At 45.2% G+C, this 23,316-nt stretch overlaps 1 protein-coding gene across 3 annotated transcripts; it reads right to left on the bottom strand.

The window, feature by feature from the left end:
• Nucleotides 1-232: 232 nt before the first annotated feature.
• Nucleotides 233-14,322, bottom strand: atf7ip2 (activating transcription factor 7 interacting protein 2). Of its 3 annotated transcripts, none has more exons than XM_029123703.2 (9): nt 14,205-14,322; nt 12,781-12,928; nt 7,665-7,796; nt 6,543-6,635; nt 6,182-6,252; nt 5,637-5,700; nt 3,292-3,453; nt 2,654-3,003; nt 233-1,071 (listed from the first exon to the last, which is right to left on the bottom strand). In XM_029123703.2, the coding sequence occupies exons 2-9, from the start codon at nt 12,904-12,906 to the stop codon at nt 867-869; spliced, it is 1,203 nt and encodes a 400-aa protein (XP_028979536.2). In that variant the 5' UTR covers nt 12,907-12,928; nt 14,205-14,322; the 3' UTR covers nt 233-866. The 3 variants fall into 3 exon arrangements, with proteins under 3 accessions (XP_028979536.2, XP_028979537.2, XP_034150831.1); XM_029123704.2 differs by lacking the exon at nt 14,205-14,322 and adding an exon at nt 14,120-14,184; XM_034294940.1 differs by lacking the exons at nt 12,781-12,928; nt 14,205-14,322 and adding exons at nt 7,837-9,757; nt 12,658-12,709.
• Between the last annotated feature and the right edge of the window lie 8,994 nt (nt 14,323-23,316).

The following is a 23,316-nucleotide window of genomic DNA, read 5'->3' as shown; positions in this document are numbered from 1 at the left end:
TCTGGAGACCACATGGTGAACATAATGTTGCCTGCAAAGTGTTGTATTATATATCTTCACCTTATGGTCAGTCAGGTGGAGGTGTTTGAATTATATATTTTCACTACCACTGGGTAGAGAAACTACTGGAGCGTATATCTTTTATATGTTACACACTTAGCAGCTATAAACCTTTGTATTTTGCACTTCTTGATCATTTTACTCATCAAAGACATTCAAAAATAGTCTGAGAAATATTTAGGTTCATATTTTATTATGCAAGACAGTGGTTTAACTCACAAAAAAGTTAAACTAATGTAATAACAAATAACACCAGAAAAGGTAATTGTACTGGAGAAAAGTAGTGAGGTGAATCTCAAACAGAAGCACCGTCTCCAAACATTCACACTGACTCTATAGGGTCATTGGAGGACTAGGCACACATGTTCACCAGGCCAGACTGATCTGACAACCGTGCAGTCTGTAGACTTAAGTTCTTTGTAATCTGCAGGGCCCAACATGGACAGCCAGTGATGGATGAAACAAAATGAACAAACCTCCATTCCTATTCAAGTCCCTGAAAGCATGACGGTGAAATGGCAAGAGCAGAGCAACAGGTATAGTATTAGCAGGAAGTATACCCATACATTTGCTCTATGATTGGTTAAACTAACTTACAAGACTGAGCAGTACATTCCAACACTTGAGACAAACCAGGAAGCATCTATGTATTGTATTTCTATGAACTACACAAGGGACACCACTGAGGCTTGGTGGTGACTGAATTAGAGGTAAAATACTAAAACTGTACAATACAATACAGTACGTGTCAACATCGACAATAATAGAAAAAACATGGCGCCTATATCAGGGCGGTAGACCGGTTGCTATGACAACACGACTGTCTGTATGTCGCTGTAAGGCCCGAAGCGGCCGTAGCGGTCCTTGCCGACAACAGTGACATAGGTGGTCCCTGATTGGTACTTGGTTACCGTGACAGCCATGGGCAGGGCCAGGGCCTTGACCACACCCACATTCCTCCAGGCGGGGTAGACACCACTGCCGCTGCGACTCTCCTGGGAGATGTAGATACTGGGGGGGGACGGGGGGACTGTTAGCTGGCGGTGAAGTTAGCCAAGAGCCAGAGGTTAGAGATTGGCATGTCTGGCCTCCTCTCTGGCGGTGAAGTTAGCCGGAGTTTGAAAGTTAGAAGATGGGGGTTCCTGCGCCTGCAACATCTTCATTGACATCTACGCAGAGAGGAGGCCAGACGTGCCAATCCTGATTTCTGGGTCCATGGAGACCAATGAACCAACCCTGTGTATCCCACAGGTCCCTGGCCTGTCATCCTGTTAATCAATTTCAAATAACATACCACACTGGAAATATATATACTAAGGTTTACTATACAAATTGGGGGTCTGACAGTCCGTCCACCTTTTGCAGACTATTTGGAAGGTTAGGCATACAGTAGATATAAAAAGTATGTGATGTAAAATAATGAGACGAAGATAAATCATATCAGAACTTTTTCCACCTTCAATATGACCTATAACGTGAACAAACTGGGGCCTTAGTCAGGGTGGAGGGAATTATGAACAGTTCCAAATACCAGGCAATTTTGGCACAAAACCTTCAGGCGTCTGTTAGAAAGTTAAAGATGAAGAGGAAGTTCACCTTTCAGCACGACAACGACCCAAAACACACATCCAAATCCACAAAAGCATGGCTTCACCAGAAGAAGATTAACATTTTGGAATGGCCCAGCCAGAGCCCAGACCTGAATCCAATTGAACATCTGTGGGGTGATCTGAAGAGCGTTGTGCACAGGAGATCTCCTCGCAATCTGACAAATTTGGAGTGCTTTTGCAAAGATGAGTAGGCAAATATTGTGACATCAAGATGTGCCATGCTAATAGACTCCTACCCAAAAAGACTGAGTGCTGTAATAAAATCTAAAGGTGCTTCAACAAAGTATTAGTTTAAGGGTGTGCACACTTATGCAACCAGGTTATTGTGAGTTTTAAAATGTTGCCCTTCAAAGATTTCAGTTTGGTTTTCAATTGAATTGTTCACATTATAGGTCACATTAAAGGTGAAAAAAGTTCTGACATGATTTATAATTCTCATTCTTTTACATCACAACTTGACATTTTAACAGCGGTGTGTGGACTTTTTATACCCATTTTACATAAAGGAATCATCTCTGCCATTAACAGTTACACTAGCTAGGAACTTCGATCATTGGTCAAAACTGCAAAGACGCCCTCTTGGGAATGCCTCGTATTGCAGGATGTAGACAGCCAGGGAGCTCAATGTGTGTGTTAGTACCTGTTGTTCAGGGTCAGTCTGTGTGTGTGTACCCGTGTGTGTGTGTGTACCCGTGTGTGTGTGTGTACCCGTGTGTGTGTGTGTACCTGTGTTTTAGGTCTAACTATACTAAGTATAGTAAAACCATATTTTTTTTTTTACTCATGCCGGTTCCCAGGGTTTTGGTTCAAATTTACTATTCATTTTGGAGTTGAATTGAGGTTTCTTTAAGGTCCAGGCATTGTTGGTTAGGTTTAGAGTTAAGATTAGGGCAAGGGAGCATACAATTTCTATTTTCTGGTCCCCATGAGGATAGCCATACAAACGTGTGTGTGTGTGTGTGTGTGTGTGTGTAGGTGTGTACCTGTAGCTGTCCATTTCGGGCGGAGCAGGGTCCGTGTCAATGACTCTCCAGGTGATGACTAGACAAGGGGTGGGGTTCTGGATACGGGCCAGGTGGACAACAGGCTTCTGGGGGATGGAGTGGGAGGCGGCTTCCAGTGGGAGGGAGGAGGGAAAGGGGGTGGAGGGCAGAGGGGGGAGACGAGACAGCAAGTCACTCTTACAGGGAGGGGGAGAGGGAGGAGGGGGGGGGAAGGAGGAGATGGGAGGAGGAGACGTTTCCTCTGTCTTAATGGTGTTCTCGGTTTTAACCGGAGTCAGGGGAGCGTCAGGGGCAGGTGAGGTCACTGGGATGGCTTTAGGCTCCGCCTTCTACAGATAAAATGGGAGAAAACCTTTTAAATCGACTGTATATCAATCTACTGTAAATTATCTAATGTATATTATCTACGCACAATACCCCACAAAGACACCTAAATATATTTTTCACATAAGATTCAGACCCTTTATTAAGTCTATATCACAATCACTTTTAAAAATAAGAGAGTAGGCACTGGGGACACACTGCCAAGTAAACCCAACTCAGTAACCTAAACAAGTTAATGAATTTGTCCCAAATACAATGTGATAAGGAGACATAAGGGGAGCGCTGAAACTTACAGGGAATTGAGGAGACAGAATAGGAGGTGGAGAAGGAGGATGACATAAAATGGGTGGAGGAGAAGAAAGAACAGGAGGTAGAGGAGAGGTGCTGTGCGTTTTTCCATTCCTCTCCTCTTCCTTCTTCTTGTCCGGGAGCATTGACCTCGTACTATTTGCCATCTGGTGAGACAAACAACACATCACAGACAAGCAGTTCCTATCCGAACGTCATCAGTAGTGGGGTGTGAATATGTAGTGTTACATGAGTGCGTAGTTTGGTGTGTACATGGACGTAGTGTACACCGATCAGCCATAACATTATGACCCCCTACCTAATATTGTCTAGGTCCCCATTTTGCCACCAAATCAGCCCTGACCCGTCGAGGCATGGACTCCACTAGACCTCTGAAGGTGTGCTGTGGTATCTGGCACCAAGACGTTAGCAGCAGATCCATTAAGTCCTGTAAGTTTCGGACCATGGATCGGACCTGTTTGTCCAGCACATCCCACAGATACTGGATACTCACTTTTTTACAGGGGTCAGCATTGGCACCCTGACTGGTCTGCGGCTACACAGCCCCACACACAGCAAACTGTGATGCACTGTGTGTTCTGACACCTTTCTATCAGTACCAGCATTAACATTTTCAGCAATTTGAGTTACAGTAGCTCGTCTGTTGGATTGGACCACACAGGCCAGGCTTCGCTCCCCACGTGCATCAATGAGCCTTGGCCGCCCATGACCCTGTCGCCGGTTCACCGCTTCTCCTTCCTTGAACCACTTTTGATAGGTACTGACCCCTGCAGACCGGGAACACCCCACAAGGGCTATAGTTTTGGGGATGCTCTGACCCAGTTGTCTAGCCATCACAATTTGGCCCTTGTCAAAGTCACTCAGATCCTTACGCTTGCCCATTTTCCCTGCTTCTAACACATCAACTTTGAGGACAGAATATTCTCTTGCTGCCTAATATATCCCACCCACTGACAGGTGCCATGATAACGAGATTCAGTATTATTCACTTCACCTGTCAGTGGTCATAATGTTGGTCCAAACCGAGCTCCGCTGGACTAAACCGAGATCCGCTGGACCAAACCGAGCTCCACAGTTGTACTGTTTAGCCTCAGTCTTCTAAAGTTGTTTTGCAACTTCTCTGAAGTGGAAAACTATCCTGTGTTCTGACAAATTGAAATGTAAATTTTTTTTAGGGGAATCATGGATGCCGTGTCCTCCGGACTAAATAGGAGAGGGACCATCCAGCTTGTTATCAGTGCACAGTTCAAAAGTCAGCATCCGTGATGGTATGGGGGTGCATTAGTGCACATGGCATGGGTGACTTGCACATCTGTGAAGGCACCATAAATGCTGAACAATACATAGAGGTTTTGGAGCAACGTATGCTGCCATCCATGGCCTTCCCTGTCTTATCACAGCTGGCATCACATTCAAAATGGCCATGTATTTTTCCAAAAACTATTATTTGCACATCATGGCATTCTGTTTTTATTTGCATTTTATGCAGCGTCCCATTTGTCTGGAAACGGGGTTGTAAAAAATAAATTTAATTTTATTGATTTCATAATTATCATCCTCGCTCTAAATTGTATGGCCTAGCTAAAGTTATGGACTCACTGTAAAATATACAGATTCATATTGAACAGATGGTTTTAGAACTGGACACAGTATTATTAATGCAACTACACTGGTTCTAAATGATATTGTCAAAACCTAGGATTAGAAATTAAAATGGCTTTCTGTAGAGCTGAAAGGCTTTCTATGAAGGAACATCTTTGGGCTTGTCTTTCAACAGACATTCCTGAGTTTTTGGTGAAGAAGCTGAAGACTTATTTTATAGAAACACTTCGGTTGGCTGGGACTCCCTGAATTCCTGTAGAGCCTGACATTTTATTATGGCTGTATATATATGTTTCAAAAGAAAATTCTCTGTGTGAAAGTTTCCACCAGTAATTAATATCAGAGCTACATGGCAGACTGGATCCACAAGTTTCAATATTACTGCTGAAGCATACACATTGCATTATTTAGCACTGACAAAAGTGGCTTGCACAATTTTGTCTCTATGCTGAGAGGACAGACATGATGGACAGACATGTCTCGCAAAAACTTCAGAACAGTCATACCACCAAAATGAATTTGAACATGCTCTTAGAACTGATGGTTCAAAAGTTTGATAAAATACCTTTTTATTGTAAATTGTGATCAAGTGTGAAAGATAACTACGTCTGTTTGACTATTTGCAATAAAAAGTCATAAATATGCCTCCATAGTGGGCGTACCTGCATGTAGTGTGTGTGTGTGTGTGTGTGTGTGTGCGTGTGTGTGAGCACCCCCCGGATGTTACCACATTCTGTCTGAATCCATCCATGGTCTTCTTGTGCTCTGCGATCTCCTCATCAGAATCACACCTGTACAGACAAATATTTACATCCAACATCATATAATGGTCCTGATATACTGATCTGTTTAGGTAAATAGATGGGCCGTACCATGAATAAAGGGGCCCACAGGACAAGTCATTTAAACATGATTTTCTGGCAGCTTCAATGTAATGTGATTGGTAAAAAGATGTATGTAAAGTTCAAGGACAATGGTGGCAATCTGGCTAACTAGTGCATGGCTCTGCTGCCCTGATGCCGAGCCATTTGAACCATACAGCAGCGTTTGAAAGGAGGAAGCTCTCACTGGTTTCTCCATATGTAGAAACAGAAGAATCATTTCACTGAAGCCTCAACTGAGATTCACACACACACAAGTGGGTCTGTTTGGTACATACAAATATTATGTTGTCCAGCAACACACTGTCTAAATGAAAACCCTGGTGTGGGTTTGTAGTGAGAGTGCATGTCTTTTTGTCTGTTTTTAGTTTGTGTGTGTGTGCGCATTTACCTGACAAGGTCCACAAAGCTTGGTCCTCTATCAGTCTCTGTCAGGTCCACTGGTCCAGAAGCAAACAGATTCTGGAGATGAACACACATTCAGCACTACACATAGATAACTGAAGATTTAAAAACATCCTCATTATTTCATGGTAATAACTGAACATTTAAAAACGTCCTCATTATTTCATGGTAATGACTGAACATTTAGAAACATCCTCATTATTTCATGGTAATGACTGAACATTTAGAAACGTCCTCATTATTTCATGGTAATGACTGAACATTTAGAAACGTCCTCATTATTTCATGGCAACATGGGAGGTGTTCTGCATGTTAGTCTGTGTGAGCATGCAGCTTAGGCGTCCTACCGGACTCTGTGTTACTTTGACCCCTGAGGTCCCCAGCATCCTGACATACGCAATGGCAGCATCCCCCCTCCTCTTCACTTTCTTTATATGAGCCTGACATGCAGAGAGACGGTTGAGGAGAGAGAAGGGCAAGAAAATAGTTTCTGTTACTTAAAGTGACAAAAGGGACCAGTAATAAAGTCAGAACAGTCAACGCCCACGCACACACGCACGAACACACGCACGCACGCACGCACGCACGGCTATCTTCATGCAGAACAGAAAATATAAATTGCATGCTCCCTTGCCCTAATCTTAACCCTAAACCTTACCCTAACCTTAACCTCAGTAAAGTAACATTTATGCCTAAACTTTACCTGGATGTAATGCCTAACCTTAACCCTAAACTTAACCAACAACACCTGGACCTTAAAGAAACCCCAATTCTAACTCTAAAATGAATGATAAATTTGACCCTAAACCCTGAGCTGGAAATTGACTTTTGCCTCATGGGGACCGATGAGGCAAATTTTACTTATACTAATGGTGACATTTGCTCCCCATGAGTATAGTTAGACCTAACACACACACACACACACACACACACACTAATGGAATTAGGGTTGGGCGACATCCAGACTTCCACATCTTCCCATCATTCTCCATGCCTGCACTGGCAATAAAAAAAAGATATACTAAATTGCAAGTGAAGACTTTCCATGCAGCGCAATGTAGAACAGAAATATCTGTTAAGTTATGGTTGTGTTTCCTTGAGTGAGTTCAGCAACAACAGGTAAACAAAGACTTCTCGTCCGGGTCCGAGGTGTGCCGTGCATTACTGGCGGCTCAGCCCCTGACTGATGAAGAGTGTTCCAGAGTCCAAGAGTGAGGGCCAAGATGACCTTCTGGATAGCTGGGTCTCCGACAGGCTGTGACCGGCGCGACCATGACCGGCGCGGTTGCAGTGGGTGTTACGGTGAGATGCCATAAAACCGGTGTCGCATTCCTTTCATTCAGGAAACGGTTACTACCGTCGTAAATGTTGCAGAGACACTGACGGATACAGGTGCACACACGCACACACACACGCCCGCCCGCACGCACGCACACACGCACGCACGCACGCACGCACGCATGCCGTACCTCCAGTTTCCGTATGGTGATGTCAAAGTTGGGTTCACACTCCAGCCGTTGGACACGCTCTAGCAGAGACTCCATCTTGGAATTGGACTGATTCAGGGTGCCGGCAACTTCCTGCTGGAGCAGACTCTGTACCTAGAGACAACACAAACCATGTTTTCAGAAGACTCTGTACCTAGAGACAACACAAACCATGTTCTCAGAAGACTCTGTACCTAGAGACAACACAAACCATGTTCTCAGAAGACTCTGTACCTAGAGACAACACAAACCATGTTCTCAGAAGACTCTGTACCTAGAGACAACACAAACCATGTTCTCAAAAGACTCTGTACCTAGAGACAACACAAACCATGTTCTCAGAAGACTCTGTACCTAGAGACAACACAAACCATGTTCTCAGAAGACTCTGTACCTAGAGACAACACAAACCATGTTCTCAAAAGACTCTGTACCTAGAGACAACACAAACCATGTTCTCAAAAGACTCTGTACCTAGAGACAACACAAACCATGTTCTCAAAAGACTCTGTACCTAGAGACAACACAAACCATGTTCTCAAAAGCTGATTCTCCCAAAAGTCTTTTACTAAGACGAACCGTAAACAGAAACAACCAAAGCATTTCCAATACGTCAGCAGGAATTGCAGAAAGTCCAGACTTTTCAGTGTGTTTTTATGCGACTTCAGGATATTTTAGTGTATTGTTACTTGTTACTACTGATCAGGCCCAAGTTCTCTCCACAGCTGATAACTCCAATCCACAATTATATTACATTAAGAATAACATTTAAAAAGACTTGAAACCTTAGACTTCACTATGAAAAAACAAACATCTTTAAGATCATTAAAAGAAGAGAAGTACAAACATTATCTAGTGAAAGAGCAGTTTCCCATTTCCGATGTGTGTTAAGTCGTTAGTCTAAAAGCGGTATTAACATTAACAGTTCCTGGTTGATGGAGATGAGCGACAATGGCTGCAGAATAAAAATAAAAGGCCCGGGTACTTCGCTACATTTACATTTTAGAACACATAGAAATAAATTGTACTTTTAACCATTTAAGAGAATGAACCAAAATGACCCATCTGAAATGAAGGGTCCAATGTATTCTGTTCTGCGCTTTGTGCGCCCTCCACTGACAAGGACCACGGCACAGAGCTTTTACATTGTAGTTCTGATTGGAGAATCCATTAGAATGGATCTCAGACCATTCCTCCATAAGGCTGCACGATTCATCAAACTGACACGGCTAGAGAACCATTCTGTTTTAAGCTAGCGAGTGGCACAGAGACATTGTTCTATGTACATAACAGCCTGGTGATTATGAGTTTCAGCATCCGGGTTGGTGCCTGCCAACATAAGACGGAAATATCGCCCAAGGGTTGAAAACGTTTGCCTAAATTCTGGCGCAAACGTAGCAAACGCCTTGGCATTGATTGAGCAGATAGGACAAAAGTGTTTTACATACTTTCAGTATATACAGCTATGTTTTGGGTAATGTCCATGTTTGAGTCATTTGTTTGTATCCTGCCCCAGATCTATGCAAGGACACTATTCTCAGAGATATACAGATTTCCATGGAAATAGATTTTCCATGGCTTGTTTTTTCTCTGACATGAACTGAAGTCTGGGACCTTATATAGACAGGTGTGTGATTTTCTAAATAACGCCCATTTAATTTAATTTATTCCAGGTGGAGTCCAATGACGCTTTACAGACGTCCCAAGGATGTCAAAGGACACTGAATGCATCCAAGCACAGTTTGGAGTGTCATTCAATATAAAAACTATTCTATGTATGTGTTTTAGGTTTGTCATGGAAAAAAAATAATCCAAGTCAAGAATGTAATGTTATACCATGTTATTGTTTTTAGTCTTAGTATTTAACAAAGAATACTGTCAACAACACAACCACATTTCAAGAAAGCGAAAGGACCTAAATGCATTGGAAGCAATTGTACTTTTTCACCACAGATAGACAATCCAGAGGTAATTCTTCAGTTGGTCTGCTTACCTCATACTTTGAAAAGATAATCCTGAAGTTGGTCTGCTTACCTCGTACTTTGAAAAGATAATCCTGAAGTTGGTCTGCTTACCTCATACTTCATCATCATCATCATCATCATCTTCTTCCGCTTCATCCGGGGCCGGGTCACGGGGGCAGCAGTCTAAGCAGGGATGCCCAGACTTCCCTCTCCCCAGACACTTCCTGCAGCTCTTCCGGGGGGACACCGAGGCGTTCCCAGGCCAGCCGGGAGACATAGTCCCTCCAGCGTGTCCTAGGTCTTCCCCGGGGTCTCCTCCCGGTGGGACGGGACCGGAACACCTTTCCTGGAAGGCGTTCCGGAGGCATCCGAAACAGATGCCCAAGCCACCTCAGCTGACCCCTCTCGATGTGGAGGAGCAGTGGCTCTACTCCGAGCTCCTCCCGGGTGACCGAGCTTCTCACCCTATCTCTAAGGGAACGCCCAGCCACCCTGCGGAGAAAGCTCATTTCGGCCGCCTGTATCCGGGATCTTGTCCTTTCGGTCATGACCCAAAGCTCATGACCATAGGTGAGAGTAGGAACGTAGATTGACCGGTAAATCGAGAGCTTCGCCTTGCGGCTCAGCTCTTTCTTCACCACGACAGACCGATACATCGACCGCATTACTGCAGAAGCTGCACCGATCCGTCTGTCAATCTCCCGTTCCATCCTTCCCTCACTCGTGAACAAGACCCCTAGATACTTAAACTCCTCCACTTGAGGCAGGCACTCTCCACCAACCTGAAGTGAGCAAGCCACCCTTTTCCGACTGAGGACCATGGCCTCAGATTTGGAGGTACTGATTCTCATCCCCACCGCTTCACACTCGGCTGCAAACCGTCCCAGCGCATGCTGAAGGTCCTGGTTTGAAGAGGCCAACACGACAACATCATCCGCAAAGAGCAGAGACGAAATCGTGTGGTCCCCAAACCTGACACCCTCCGGCCCCTGGCTGCGCCTAGAAATTCTGTCCATAAAAATTATGAACAGAACCGGTGACAAAGGGCAGCCCTGCCGGAGTCCAACATGCACTGGGAACAAGTCTGACTTACTGCCGGCAATGCGGACCAAGCTCCTGCTTCGGTCGTACAGGGACCTGACAGCCCTTAGCAAAGGACCCAGGACCCCATATTCCCCAAGCACTCTCCACAGGATGCCGTGAGGGACACAGTCGAATGCCTTCTCCAAATCCACAAAACACATGTGGATTGGTTGGGCAAACTCCCATGAACCCTCCAACACCCCGTAGAGGGTATAGAGCTGGTCCAGTGTTCCACGGCCCGGACGAAAACCAGACTGTTCCTCCTGAATCCGAGGTTCTACTATCGGCCGTATTCTCCTCTCCAGAACCCTGGCATAGACTTTCCCGGGGAGGCTGAGAAGTGTGATCCCCCTGTAGTTGGAACACACCCTCCGGTCCCCCTTCTTAAAAAGAGGGACCACCACCCCGGTCTGCCATCCCAAAGGCACTGTCCCCGACCGCCACGCGATGTTGCACAGGCGTGTCAACCAAGACAGCCCCACAACATCCAGAGACTTGAGGTGCCTTGCCACCGAGGAGTTTCTTGACCACCTCAGTGACTTCAGCCCGGGTGATGGACGAGTCCACCTCTGAGCCCTCATCCTCTGCTTCCTCAATGGAAGATGTGACGGCGGGATTGAGGAGATCCTCGAAGTACTCCTTCCACCGCCCGACGACATCCCCAGTTGAGGTCAACAGCTGGCCACCTCTACTGTAAACAGCGTTGGTAGGGCACTGTTTCCCTCTCCTGAGGCGCCGGACGGTTTGCCAGAATCTCTTCGAGGCCAGCCGATAGTCCTTCTCCATGGCCTCACCGAACTCCTCCCAGGCCCGAGTTTTTGCCTCCACAACCACCCGGGCTGCAGTCCGCTTGGCCTGTCGGTACCCGTCAGCTGCCTCAGGAGTCCCACAAGCCAACCAGGCCTGATAGGACTCCTTCTTCAGCTTGACGGCATCCCTTACTTCCGGTGTCCACCACCGGGTTCGGGGATTGCCGCCTCGACAGGCACCGGAGACCTTACGTCCACAGCTCCGAACGGCCGCTTCGACAATGGCGGTGGAGAACATGGTCCACTCGGACTCAATATCTCCAGCCTCCCTCGGGATCCAGTCGAAGCTCTGTCGGAGGTGGGAGTTAAAGATCTCTCTGACAGGAGACTCGGCCAGACGTTCCCAGCAGACCCTTACAGTACGCTTGGGCCTGCAGAGTCTGTCCAGCTTCCTCCCCCGCCATCGGATCCAGCTCACCACCAGGTGGTGATCAGTTGACAGCTCCGCCCCTCTCTTCACCCGAGTGTCCAAGACATACGGCCGCAGGTCAGATGAAACGACAACAAAGTCGATCATCGACCTGCGGCCTAGGGTGTCCTGGTGCCATGTGCACTGATGGACACCCTTATGCTTGAACATGGTGTTCGTTATGGACAAACTGTGACTAGCACAGAAGTCCAATAACTGAACACCACTCGGGTACAGATCAGGGGGGCCGTTCCTCCCAATCACACCCCTCCAGGTGTCACTGTCGTTGCCCACGTGGGCGTTGAAGTCCCCCAGTAGAACGATAGAGTCCCCAGTTGGAGCACTTTCCAGCACCCCTCCCAGAGACTCCAAGAAGGTCGGGTACTCTGCACTGCCGTTCGGCCCATAGGCACAAACAACAGTGAGAGACCTATCCCCGACCCGAAGGCGCAGGGAAACGACCCTCTCGTTCACCGGGGTAAACTCCAACACATGGCGGCAGAGCTGGGGAGCTATAAGCAAACCCACACCAGCCCGCCGCCTCTCACCATGGGCAACTCCAGAGTGGTGAAGAGTCCATCCTCTCTCAAGGAGTGTGGTTCCAGAGCCCAAGCCGTGCGTAGAGGTGATTCCGACTACCTCCAGTCGGAACCTCTCAACCTCACGCACTATCTCAGGCTCCTTCCTCCTTCTCCTTCTCCTTCTCCTACCTCATACTTTGAAAAGATAATCCTGAAGTTGGTCTGCTTACCTCATACTTTGAAAAGATAATCCTGAAGTTGGTCTGCTTACCTCATACTTTGAAAAGATAATCCTGAAGTTGGTCTGCTTACCTCATACTTTGAAAATCTCTTGGCTGGCTCCTTAGAGTCCGGTGACCCGGTTTCATTGTCTCTCCTCCGCTTCCTCATCTTGCTGGAATGAAGACCGATGTTGACCTCAGAAGCAGGGCTGGACATTAATGCTCGTCCTCTTGACCAACTAAATTATGTGGCAAGCAGAATATAGATAAGGTTACCTGCATTAACAAGAACAAATAACCAACGGAGTACAATAAAGGACAACTCCTCCAAAGCAACCCATTGCTCCAGAACACACTGGTCCAATCAAAATACCATAGCTGCAACCTGTTGAACAAGGATTGGATCAATGTCCTGAAAAAAAATATATTGTTGGGTTTTGGGCTACTTCTATTCATGCAATTTTTTTCAAGTATTTGCATTTGACTGTGACCTGTTGACTACCAGACAGTGAGGCAGCCTGTTTCTGAAGGGGAGTGTTTTGGTAGTTTTGTTTAAACCATGTGAACTAAATAATACAACTCTGGATTTCATTATAGGATATATATTGTGTTGGACATTTTGGCTGAATCTGGCAAACTTGCAGTAGCGAGATGGTTTTAAGTAGAATGTCCATGCCCAACAACACCCGTCAGTTGCATTTTTTGCATTAAAAAGACAATGCCAAGCTCTGCAGCACGATGATATAGAATTCAAACTTAATGTGTCATTCCAATAAAGCGCCAATCATCTTAAAGTAGTCAACTGGATGGGACATTCAATGGCATTGGCTGTTACCTCCTCAAAATGTAGATCGTCTCAATGACACAGCCCGTATCCCCACGCAACATTGGGAACTATAATGCATCTTCCATCTCCGGACTGATCAATTATTTCACGTTTTTATTATACCAGTTCCGTTGTTATTTACCATAACGGACCGCGAAGAGGCGAAATACCAAATGTGTGGTAGATACCAAGAAACGCTAGATGGAAGAAAATGCGGCAGATAATCTTTTTTTACAATCAAGTCTCTGCTTGTTACTACCGCAGTCGCCAAAGGTCAAATAACGATAACAGTGTAAAAACAGTATCAAGCGAACATCACATTAGCTAGCCAGACATTGCGTCTGACCCAATTATGACTTTAAATAAACAGTGTTTATATAAATGACTCAGTTCATCCCGTAAACCTTATTGTATTACCACATTCATGCGACTAGAACTAAACTAACGGCCACCAAACATCTCAAATTCGCTAATATATCTAGCTAGCTAGCTAGCTAGCAGCTGAGTTTGTCGACTACCATAGAACAACGTCTTGTGTAAAGCGGGCTATTCTTTTCGTGGGCACTCAGGTTTCAGTCCTCAACTCCACTAGTAGGCTACTCACCTTCTCCAGCTAGCTAGCTATCTTAAGTACTGAAGGTTTGCATGGAAGTATTAATAAAAGACCGATAAAAACGTGTCATACAAACCTATGGCTATCAGCAGCTAGTTCTCTTCTAAATAGAAGTTGGGGGAAGATAAAGAATTCAGCTGTTTCCAACTCTGGTCCGGGCAAAAAACACACTGCGGGGAGGAGCTACCGGATATTCCAAATCTCGCGAAACTCATAAAACATCTGTGCAAACGAAAACACCAAAGCCTAACTTGCTAGTCTCATTAAACGATTTCAGAAGATCCGTTCACTTGGCATGCTCATCAATTTAGTTGAATTAAAACATGTTACATGCGTTAAGTTTAGTGTCCGTGATTCATTACTCAGAACGCAAAGCGACATATCCACCGGACATATCCAACACTGACTCTCACAAGACCAAACCCAATTACCGAGAAATAATGAACATATTATTTAGTACTGTTTAGATAAGATCATGAAACGGGTATCACAACCACAAGATTTTACAGAGGAATTTGGCAAGTTCTGTAGTCATCAACCTTTTGTTAAAAATAAATAGAGTACATTTTGTATCTACATTACGCTACATAATATGATTAGCTCTGTCTGAATGTACTGTTTTTCCAACATCTTTCCATTGAATTTGGTTGGATCATTTTGTCAGTGTTTGTAGGGGAGGCAGGGTGGTGTATGTATTGTAGGAAAGGTAGGGTGGTGTATGTATTGTAGGGAAGGTAGGGTGGTGTATGTATTGTAGGGGAGGTAGGGTGGTGTATGTATTGTAGGGGAGGTAGGGTGGTGTATGTATTGTAGGGAAGGCAGGGTGGTGTATGTATTGTAGGGAAGGCAGGGTGGTGTATGTATTGTAGGGAAGGTAGGGTGGTGTATGTATTGTAGGGGAGGTAGGGTGGTGTATGTATTGTAGGGAAGGTAGGGTGGTGTATGTATTGTAGGGGAGGTAGGGTGGTGTATGTATTGTAGGGGAGGTAGGGTGGTGTATGTATTGTAGGGAAGGTAGGGTGGTGTATGTATTGTAGGGGAGGTAGGGTGGTGTATGTATTGTAGGGAAGGTAGGGTGGTGTATGTATTGTAGGGGAGGCAGGGTGGTGTATGTATTGTAGGGGAGGCAGGGTGGTGTATGTATTGTAGGGAAGGTAGGGTGGTGTATGTATTGTAGGGGAGGCAGGGTGGTGTATGTATTGTAGGGGAGGTAGGGTGGTGTATGTATTGTAGGGGAGGTAGGGTGGTGTATGTATTGTAGGGAAGGTAGGGTGGTGTATGTATTGTAGGGGAGGCAGGGTGGTGTATGTATTGTAGGGGAGGCAGGGTGGTGTATGTATTGTAGGGGAGGTAGGGTGGTGTATGTATTGTAGGGAAGGTAGGGTGGTGTATGTATTGTAGGGGAGGTAGGGTGGTGTATGTATTGTAGGGGAGGTAGGGTGGTGTATGTATTGTAGGGAAGGTAGGGTGGTGTATGTATTGTAGGGGAGGTAGGGTGGTGTATGTATTGTAGGGGAGGTAGGGTGGTGTATGTATTGTAGGGAAGGTAGGGTGGTGTATGTATTGTAGGGGAGGCAGGGTGGTGTATGTATTGTAGGGGAGGTAGGGTGGTGTATGTATTGTAGGGGAGGTAGGGTGGTGTATGTATTGTAGGGAAGGTAGGGTGGTGTATGTATTGTAGGGGAGGCAGGGTGGTGTATGTATTGTAGGGGAGGTAGGGTGGTGTATGTATTGTAGGGGAGGTAGGGTGGTGTATGTATTGTAGGGAAGGTAGGGTGGTGTATGTATTGTAGGAAAGGTAGGGGACAGGGCAAGACGGACCCTCTGGCTTTTTCTCTATTTCCATTTGAAAGCGGTTGTCTCTCTGATCAGCGTGTGTTTGGGGTGGGGTGAAGGATGAGAGGTGGAGGGTTGGAAGGATAGAGATGGAGGGATGGAGGGTGAGAGATGGAGGGATGAAGGGACAAATAAAGAGTTGGAGGGAGCAAGATGAGTCAATCAGATGTCTTTTATAAAGCCTTTTTACATCTGCTGTTGTCACCAAGAGTTTATACAGACACTCAGACTAGAAGTCCATAGTAGGCTCAACATATAAGAAGAAACATAGAGAGGATCCAGTCTGAGGGGTGACCAGTCCTCTTCTGGCTGTGCTGAGTGATTATAAGAGTACATGACCTTTTGGGACATATCAGAGATGAAGGGATGAAGGGAGGGGAATGGAGGGATGAAGAGAGGAGATGGAGGGATGAAGAGAGAGCGATGGAGGGATGAAGAGAGTAGATGGAGGGATGAAGAGAGGGAGATGGAGGGATGAAGAGAGAGAGATGAGGGATGAAGAGAGGGAGATGGAGGGATGAAGAGAGAAGATGGAGGGATGAAGAGAGAAGATGGAGGGATGAAGAGAGGGAGATGGAGGGATGAAGAGAGGGCGATGGAGGAATGAAGAGAGGAGATGGAGGGATGAAGAAAGGGAGACTGAAGGATGAAGAGAGGGAGATGAATGGATGAATAGAGAGAGATGGAGGGATGAAGAGAGGGAGATGGAGGGATGAAGAGAGGTAGATGGAGGGATGAAGAGAGGCAGAGGGGTCAGGAAGGGCGAAGTGCCAAAGAAAAGACAATAGGAAAGAGGAAGAGGAGGACAGATGGAGAGAGGAAAAACAAGGGAGTTTAGAAGAAAGAGAGAGAATGGAGAGAGAACAAGAGGAGAAAGGTGAGGGGGTGAAGGAGGACAGAAGATGGGGGGAGGAGTGTGTGTTCTAGTGTATTCAGACAGGAAGTAATGAAATGAAGATGGCAGGGGACCTCAGTGTCTGCAGGTCACATGGATGTGAAAGAGTGTGTGTGTGTGTTTCTGTGTTGTGTCTGTGTGTGTGTGTGTGTGTGTGCATGGCTGTTTCGTGTCTGTGTGTATGCGTGTGTGTCAGTGTGCATGGCTGGGTTGTGCTGGTGTGTGTGTGTGTGTGTGTCAATGTTGTGTGTATCACTGTGTATGTTTTGTGTGTGTGAGAGAGAAAGAATGTCACTTGCAATAACACATTATCCTCTGAGGAAATGTAAAGGGCAAATGTTATTCTCAGAATGCCTACACACACACACACACCCACACGCACACACGCACATGGCAATGATAGGGTTTGTGTAGAAACATCCCAGTCTGTTTCTTATACCACAATGCTCTGGAAGGCCCGAATAGAAATACGACGAAACAGAAATGCATCTCCTACATGGACTCTATGTTTAAGTAGCCTCATAATGTAAAGACCGTCATTATGTAGATCCTGTCATAATGTAATGTCATAATGTAGATCCTGTCATAATGTGATGTCATAATGTAGATCCTGTCATAATGTAGATCCTGTCATAATGTGATGTCATAATGTAGATCCTGTCATAATGTAGATCCAGTCATAACGTAATGTCATAATGCAGATCCTGTCATAATGTAAATCCTGTCATAATGTAATGTCATAATGTAGATCCTGTCATAATTTAATGTCATAATGTAGATCCTGTCATAATGTAGAGACTGTCATTTTGTAGATCCTGTCATAATGTAATGTCATAATGTAGACTGTGTCATTATGAAGTGTCATAATGTAGATCCTGTCAAAAGTAGACGTAGTTAGACATAATGTAATGAATAAATGTAGAATGTGCTCTATGGGAAATATCATTTAGAGAAACAACTATGGATCAGAGGTAAATATGTTTAATTTTAACTTATTAAAGTTTTTCCCGATTGCTTACAAATATTGAACAATACAGAAGTTACAGTAACAAAACTCTTCACACAGTCAGCAAAATGGAAGTGTATTTGAACCAAACTGTGAATAATTTCTCATTGCTGTCACACAAAATGCATTCAATGAACACATTCCCCAAAATCCATGAACACTTTTCTCATTCAAACTCAACCACCTACAAACAGCATATTCACAGCACATGTTTTTTTAAATGCTTACACACTGTTCTCAAAAAAGTTCAAAACACAGGGTTCTGGAGAGGAGAATACGGCCGATAGTAGAACCTCGGATTCAGGAGGAACAGTGTGGTTTTCGTCCGGGCCGTGGAACACTGGACCAGCTCTATACCCTCTACGGGGTGTTGGAGGGTTCATGGGAGTTTGCCCAACCAATCCACATGTGTTTTGTGGATTTGGAGAAAGCATTCGACTGTGTCCCTCGCGGCATCTTATGGAGGGTGCTTGGGGAATATGGGGTCCTGGGTCCTTTGCTAAGGGCTGTCAGGTCCCTGTACAACCGAAGCAGGAGCTTGGTCCGCATTGCCGGCAGTAAGTCAGACTTGTTCCCAGTGCATGTTGGACTCCGGCAGGGCTGCCCTTTGTCACCGGTTCTGTTCGTAATTTTTATGGACAGAATTTCTAGGCGCAGCCAAGGGCCGGAGGGTGTCAGGTTTGGGGACCACACAATTTCGTCTCTGCTCTTTGCAGATGATGTTGTCGTGTTGGCCCCTTCTAACCAGGACCTTCAGCATGCACTGGGACGGTTTGCAGCCGAGTGTGAAGCGGTGGGGATGAAAATCAGTACCTCCAAATCCGAGGCCATGGTCCTCAGTCGGAAAAGGGTGGCTTGCCCACTTCAGGTTGGTGGAGAGTGCCTGCCTCAAGTGGAGGAGTTTAAGTATCTAGGGGTCTTGTTCACGAGTGAGGGAAGGATGGAACGGGAGATTGACAGACGGATCGGTGCAGCTTCTGCAGTAATGCAGTCAATGTATCGGTCTGTCGTGGTGAAGAAAGAGTTGAGCCGCAAGGCGAAGCTCTCGATTTACCAGTCAATCTACGTTCCTACTCTCACCTATGGTCATGAGCTTTGGGTCATGCCCGAAAGGACAAGATCCCGGATACAGGCGGCCGAAATGAGCTTTCTCCGCAGGGTGGCCGGGCGATCCCTTAGAGATAGGGTGAGAAGCTCGGTCACCCGGGAGGAGCTCAGAGTAGAGCCGCTGCTCCTCCACATCGAGAGGGGTCAGCTGAGGTGGCTTGGGCATCTTTTTCGGATGCCTCCGGAACGCCTTCCTGGGAAGGTGTTCCGGTCCCGTCCCACCGGGAAGAGACCCCGGGGAAGACCTAGGACACGCTGGAGGGACTATGTCTCCCGGCTGGCCTGGGAACGCTTCGGTGTCCCCCCGGAAGAGCTAGAGGAAGTGTCTGGGGAGAGGGAAGTCTGGGCATCCCTGCTTAGACTGCTGCCCCTGCGACCCGGCCCCGGATAAGCGGAAGAAGATGGATGGATGGACACATTCAAAACAGAATAATGGCAACTGGTGTGCATTTCTGCCGTAACCAGATTGAAATATAAAGAAAATGTTAATAATGTTAGAATATTTAATCAATCCAAACACAGTGGATTGCAGTTCCAAATGAAAACCGACCCAAGTGTTGTACACTGTACCCTTTGAGAGAAACGGTGAACGTGTGAAAGAACTCCGGTATCAATATATCCAGGTAAGATGTCTGTTCAATAACCAAACAGGGTATTTACACATTTACACATAATGTAAAGTACTGTAAAATTATGGATTTACTGTTTTTTTTAGAATGTAATGGAGATGGAAGCCAGTCAAACATCATATAAATTCAACTTTGTGGATGAAGCTGGATTCAACCAGACGCATCACCAAAGCATGAAACTCCCACCACCATGCTTCACCAAAAGGATGGTATTAGTCAGTACCTTGTTTTCACCAGACTAAGTGGTTGGCATTCAAACCTAATAGTTTGATTTTCCTCTGTTCAGACCAGAGAGTTTTTCCTCATGCTCTTGGGTCCTTTAGACACCAATATACACTGATCAGCCATAACATTATGATCACTGACAGGTGAAGTGAATAACACTGATAATCTCATTATCATGGCACCTGTCAGTGGTTGGGATATATTAAACAGCAAGTAAACATTCTGTCCTCAAAGTTGATAGAAGCAGGAAAAATGGACAAGCGTGAGTATCTGAGCAACTTTGACAAGGGCCAAATTGAGATGGGTCAGAGCACCTCCAAAACTGCAGCCTTTGTGGGGTGTTCCCGGTGGTCCAAGGAAGGAAAAACAGTGAACTGGCTCATTGATGCACATGGGGAGCAAAGGCTGGCCCATGTGGTCCGATTCAACAGATTGCTCTAATTACTGAAAAAGTTAATGCTGGTACTAAGAAAGGTGTCAGAGCACACAATGCATCACAGTTTGTTGTGTATGGGGCTGCGTAGCTGCAGACCAGTCAGGGTGCCCATGCTGACCCCTGTCCACTGCCAAAAGCGCCTACAATGGGCATCAGAACTGGACCACGGAGCAATGGAAGAAGGTGGCCTGGTCTGATGAATCACCTTTTACATCATGTGGCGGGTCGGGTGCATCACTTACCTGGAGAACACATGGCACCAGGATGCACTATGGGAAGGAGGCAAGCTGGCAGAGGTAGTGTGATTCTTTGGGCAATGTTCTGCTGGGAAACCTTGGGTCCTGCCATTCATGTGGATGTTAATTTGACACGTACCACCTACCTAAGCATGGCAACGGTATTCCCTGATGGCATTGGCCTCTTTCAGCAGGATAATGTGCCCTGCCACAAAGCAAAAATAGCTCAGGAATGATTTGATTAGTTGAAGGTGTTGACTTGGCCTCCAAATTCCCTAGATCTCAATCCAATGGACAAACAAGTCTGATCCATGGAGGCTCCACCTCGCAACTTACAGGACTTAAAGGATCTGCTGCTAACTTCTTGGTGTCAGATACCACAGCACACCTTCAGAGGTCTAGTGGAGTCCATGCCTTGACGGGTCAGGGCTGTTTTTGGCGGCAAAAGGGGGACCTACACAATATTAGGCAGGTGGTCATAATGTTATAGCTGATTGGTCTATATTATTGACCTTTTACTCCCGAGTGGCTTCAGTCTAGCCACTCGAACATAGACCAGATTGATGGAGGGCTACAGAGATGGTTGTCCTTCTGGCAGCTTCTCTGATTTCTGCAGATAAACTATGTTGGTGTGACTATTGTGTTCTCGGTCTCCTCCCTGACCAAGGCCCTTATTATCTGGAAGCACCTCAGTGTTTCCAAACTTCTTCCATTTCACACTGATGGAGCCCACTCCACTTCCGGGGACATTTCAATGCTTTAGCAACGGGACCTTACATATAAGGTTTGTACCTTTTTAAATCAGGTTCAATGCATTGTATTTGCCACAGGCCAACTTCAATAAAGGTCAAGCCACATCTCACTTGATGGCAAAAAACACAGGATGCATTTGAGTGTCATGAAAAAAGGTCTGAATAATTATGTTTATCAGATATTTAAAACCCAATTTCCAGAAAAGATGGGACTTTAGCTTTTTACTGTTTATTTGCTTGGAAATTACAATATAACATTACGATAACATAAACATTCATAAAACACAAAGTAAGAAGGATCTTTCGTATAATATGAAAGTTTTGAACTAGGTTTCTGGGGATTCGAAAATAGTATTTATTTTCTTTTTGTTGTGTCGCAGTTGGTTGGGTATTCTACCTGTCTGCAGTGAAAGCAGGTAAATACCTTTATGTAACAAGTAAAAAAGATATACTATAAATAACACAAATTCCTTTCAGGAGTGAGGATTAACAGGACAGCTTTTTATTTCTGTTTATTTTTCATTTTCAAAGCATCTAGTCCTTCACTGATCTCCAAAGCTCAGTTAACAACTAGCTTAGTGTCTAGATTCCGTAATCTCTTAAGAAATGATTCAAATCAAGAGTTCACGTGTCACGTGTCAAAAAGTTAGCACAGGGGCATGTTTACCACTGTGTTGCATCAGCTCTTCTTTTAACAATACTCTGTAAACATCTGTAAGGAAACTGAGGAGATCAACTGCTGTAGTTTTGAAAGTAAAAAATATTCCCATTCTTGTTTGATACAGGATTTCAGCTGCTCGACAGTTTGGGGTCTCTTTGTCATATTTTTCATTTCATAATGCGCCAGATGTTTTCAATGGGTGACAGGTCTGGACTGCAGACAGGCCAGTTTAGCACCCGGACTCTTTTACTATGGAGCCATTATGTTGTAATATGTGTAGAATAAGCAAGGCCTTACCTGAAAATAACATAGTCTGGATGGCAGCATATGTTGCTCCAAAATCTGTATGTTGTTCATCATTAATGGTGCCTTCACAGATGCCATTTGCACTAATGCACCCCCATACCATCACAGATGCTGTTTTGAAAAGGTTTCGAGTGAGAAACAGAAGTGTTTAAAATAATGTATGGCTGTGTATGAAATGAATATAAAGCGGTGTAGAATGTCAATATATGGCTGTGTTTTAAGAGTACATGGATGTGTTTATAATGAATATATAGCTGTTTTCAAAGTGAATATGTGGCCGTGTTTTAAGAGAATATATGTCTCCATTTAAAATGCATATATTGCTGTGTTTCAGGTAAATATATGGCTGTGTTTAAAATTAATATATAGCTGTGTTTAAAGTGAATATATGGCTGTGTTCAAAGTGAATATTTGGCTGTGTTTAAAGTAAATATATGGCTTTGTTTAAAGAGAAAATATCTCAGATGTCTCAGATTTTCTCAGGATATTTATGAACACTTGGCCTGGCTCCTTTTCAAGTTTCTTCCTTTCGTCCAGCCTTTCTAAGGGGTTTCTCTTAGCCACTGTTTAACATCTGTTTCTGCTTTTGGGGTCTTATGCTGGGCATCTGTATTAGCACAGTGTGACAACTGATCTAAAAAGGCCTTAATACAATACATTTGATTGACTGATTGAAAATATAGATTTTTTTAATGCAAGGGCTCAATACCATCAAGAACTTCTTTGGTCCTCATCAGTTTTTTCTCCCCCTCTGTCTGTCTGTGTGTGTATGTGTGTGTGTGTGTGTGCATGTGCGTTTTCACGTGTGTGTGTGTGTGTGTGCATGTGTGTGTGCAGGTGTGTGTTTGTGTGTGCGCGTGTGTGTGTCTGTGTGAGTCTGTGTGCATGTGTGTGTGTGTAGGTGTGTGTAGGTGTGTGCGTGTGTGTATGGGTATGTGGGTGTGTGGGAGTGTGTGTGCGGGTGGGTGTGTGTGTGCAGGTGTGTGTTTGTGTGTGCATGTGTGTGTGTGCGTGTGTGTGTGTGTGCGTGTGTGTAAGTGTGTGTGGGTGTGTGTGTGGATGTGTGTGTGCGTGTGTGTGTGCATGAGTGTGTGTGTGT

This window comes from Esox lucius, chromosome 11 (assembly GCF_011004845.1).
Source record: "Esox lucius isolate fEsoLuc1 chromosome 11, fEsoLuc1.pri, whole genome shotgun sequence".
Classification (NCBI taxonomy): domain Eukaryota; kingdom Metazoa; phylum Chordata; class Actinopteri; order Esociformes; family Esocidae; genus Esox; species Esox lucius.
The sequence above is the reverse complement of the archived record's forward strand: the minus strand, read 5'-3'. Positions and strand labels throughout refer to the sequence as shown.

Excerpts from the sequence above, each read along its gene's own strand:
- atf7ip2 (XM_029123703.2), bottom strand. The coding sequence starts at position 12,906 with ATGTCCAGCCCTGCTTCTGAGGTCAACATCGGTCTTCATTCCAGCAAG. Across the intron at positions 6,636-7,664 it reads TCACCATACGGAAACTGGAG|GCTCATATAAAGAAAGTGAA; the intron begins GTACGGCATGCG and ends TCTGCATGTCAG. Across the intron at positions 1,072-2,653 it reads CCCGAAATGGACAGCTACAG|TATCTACATCTCCCAGGAGA; the intron begins GTACACACCTAC and ends GTCCCCCCCCAG.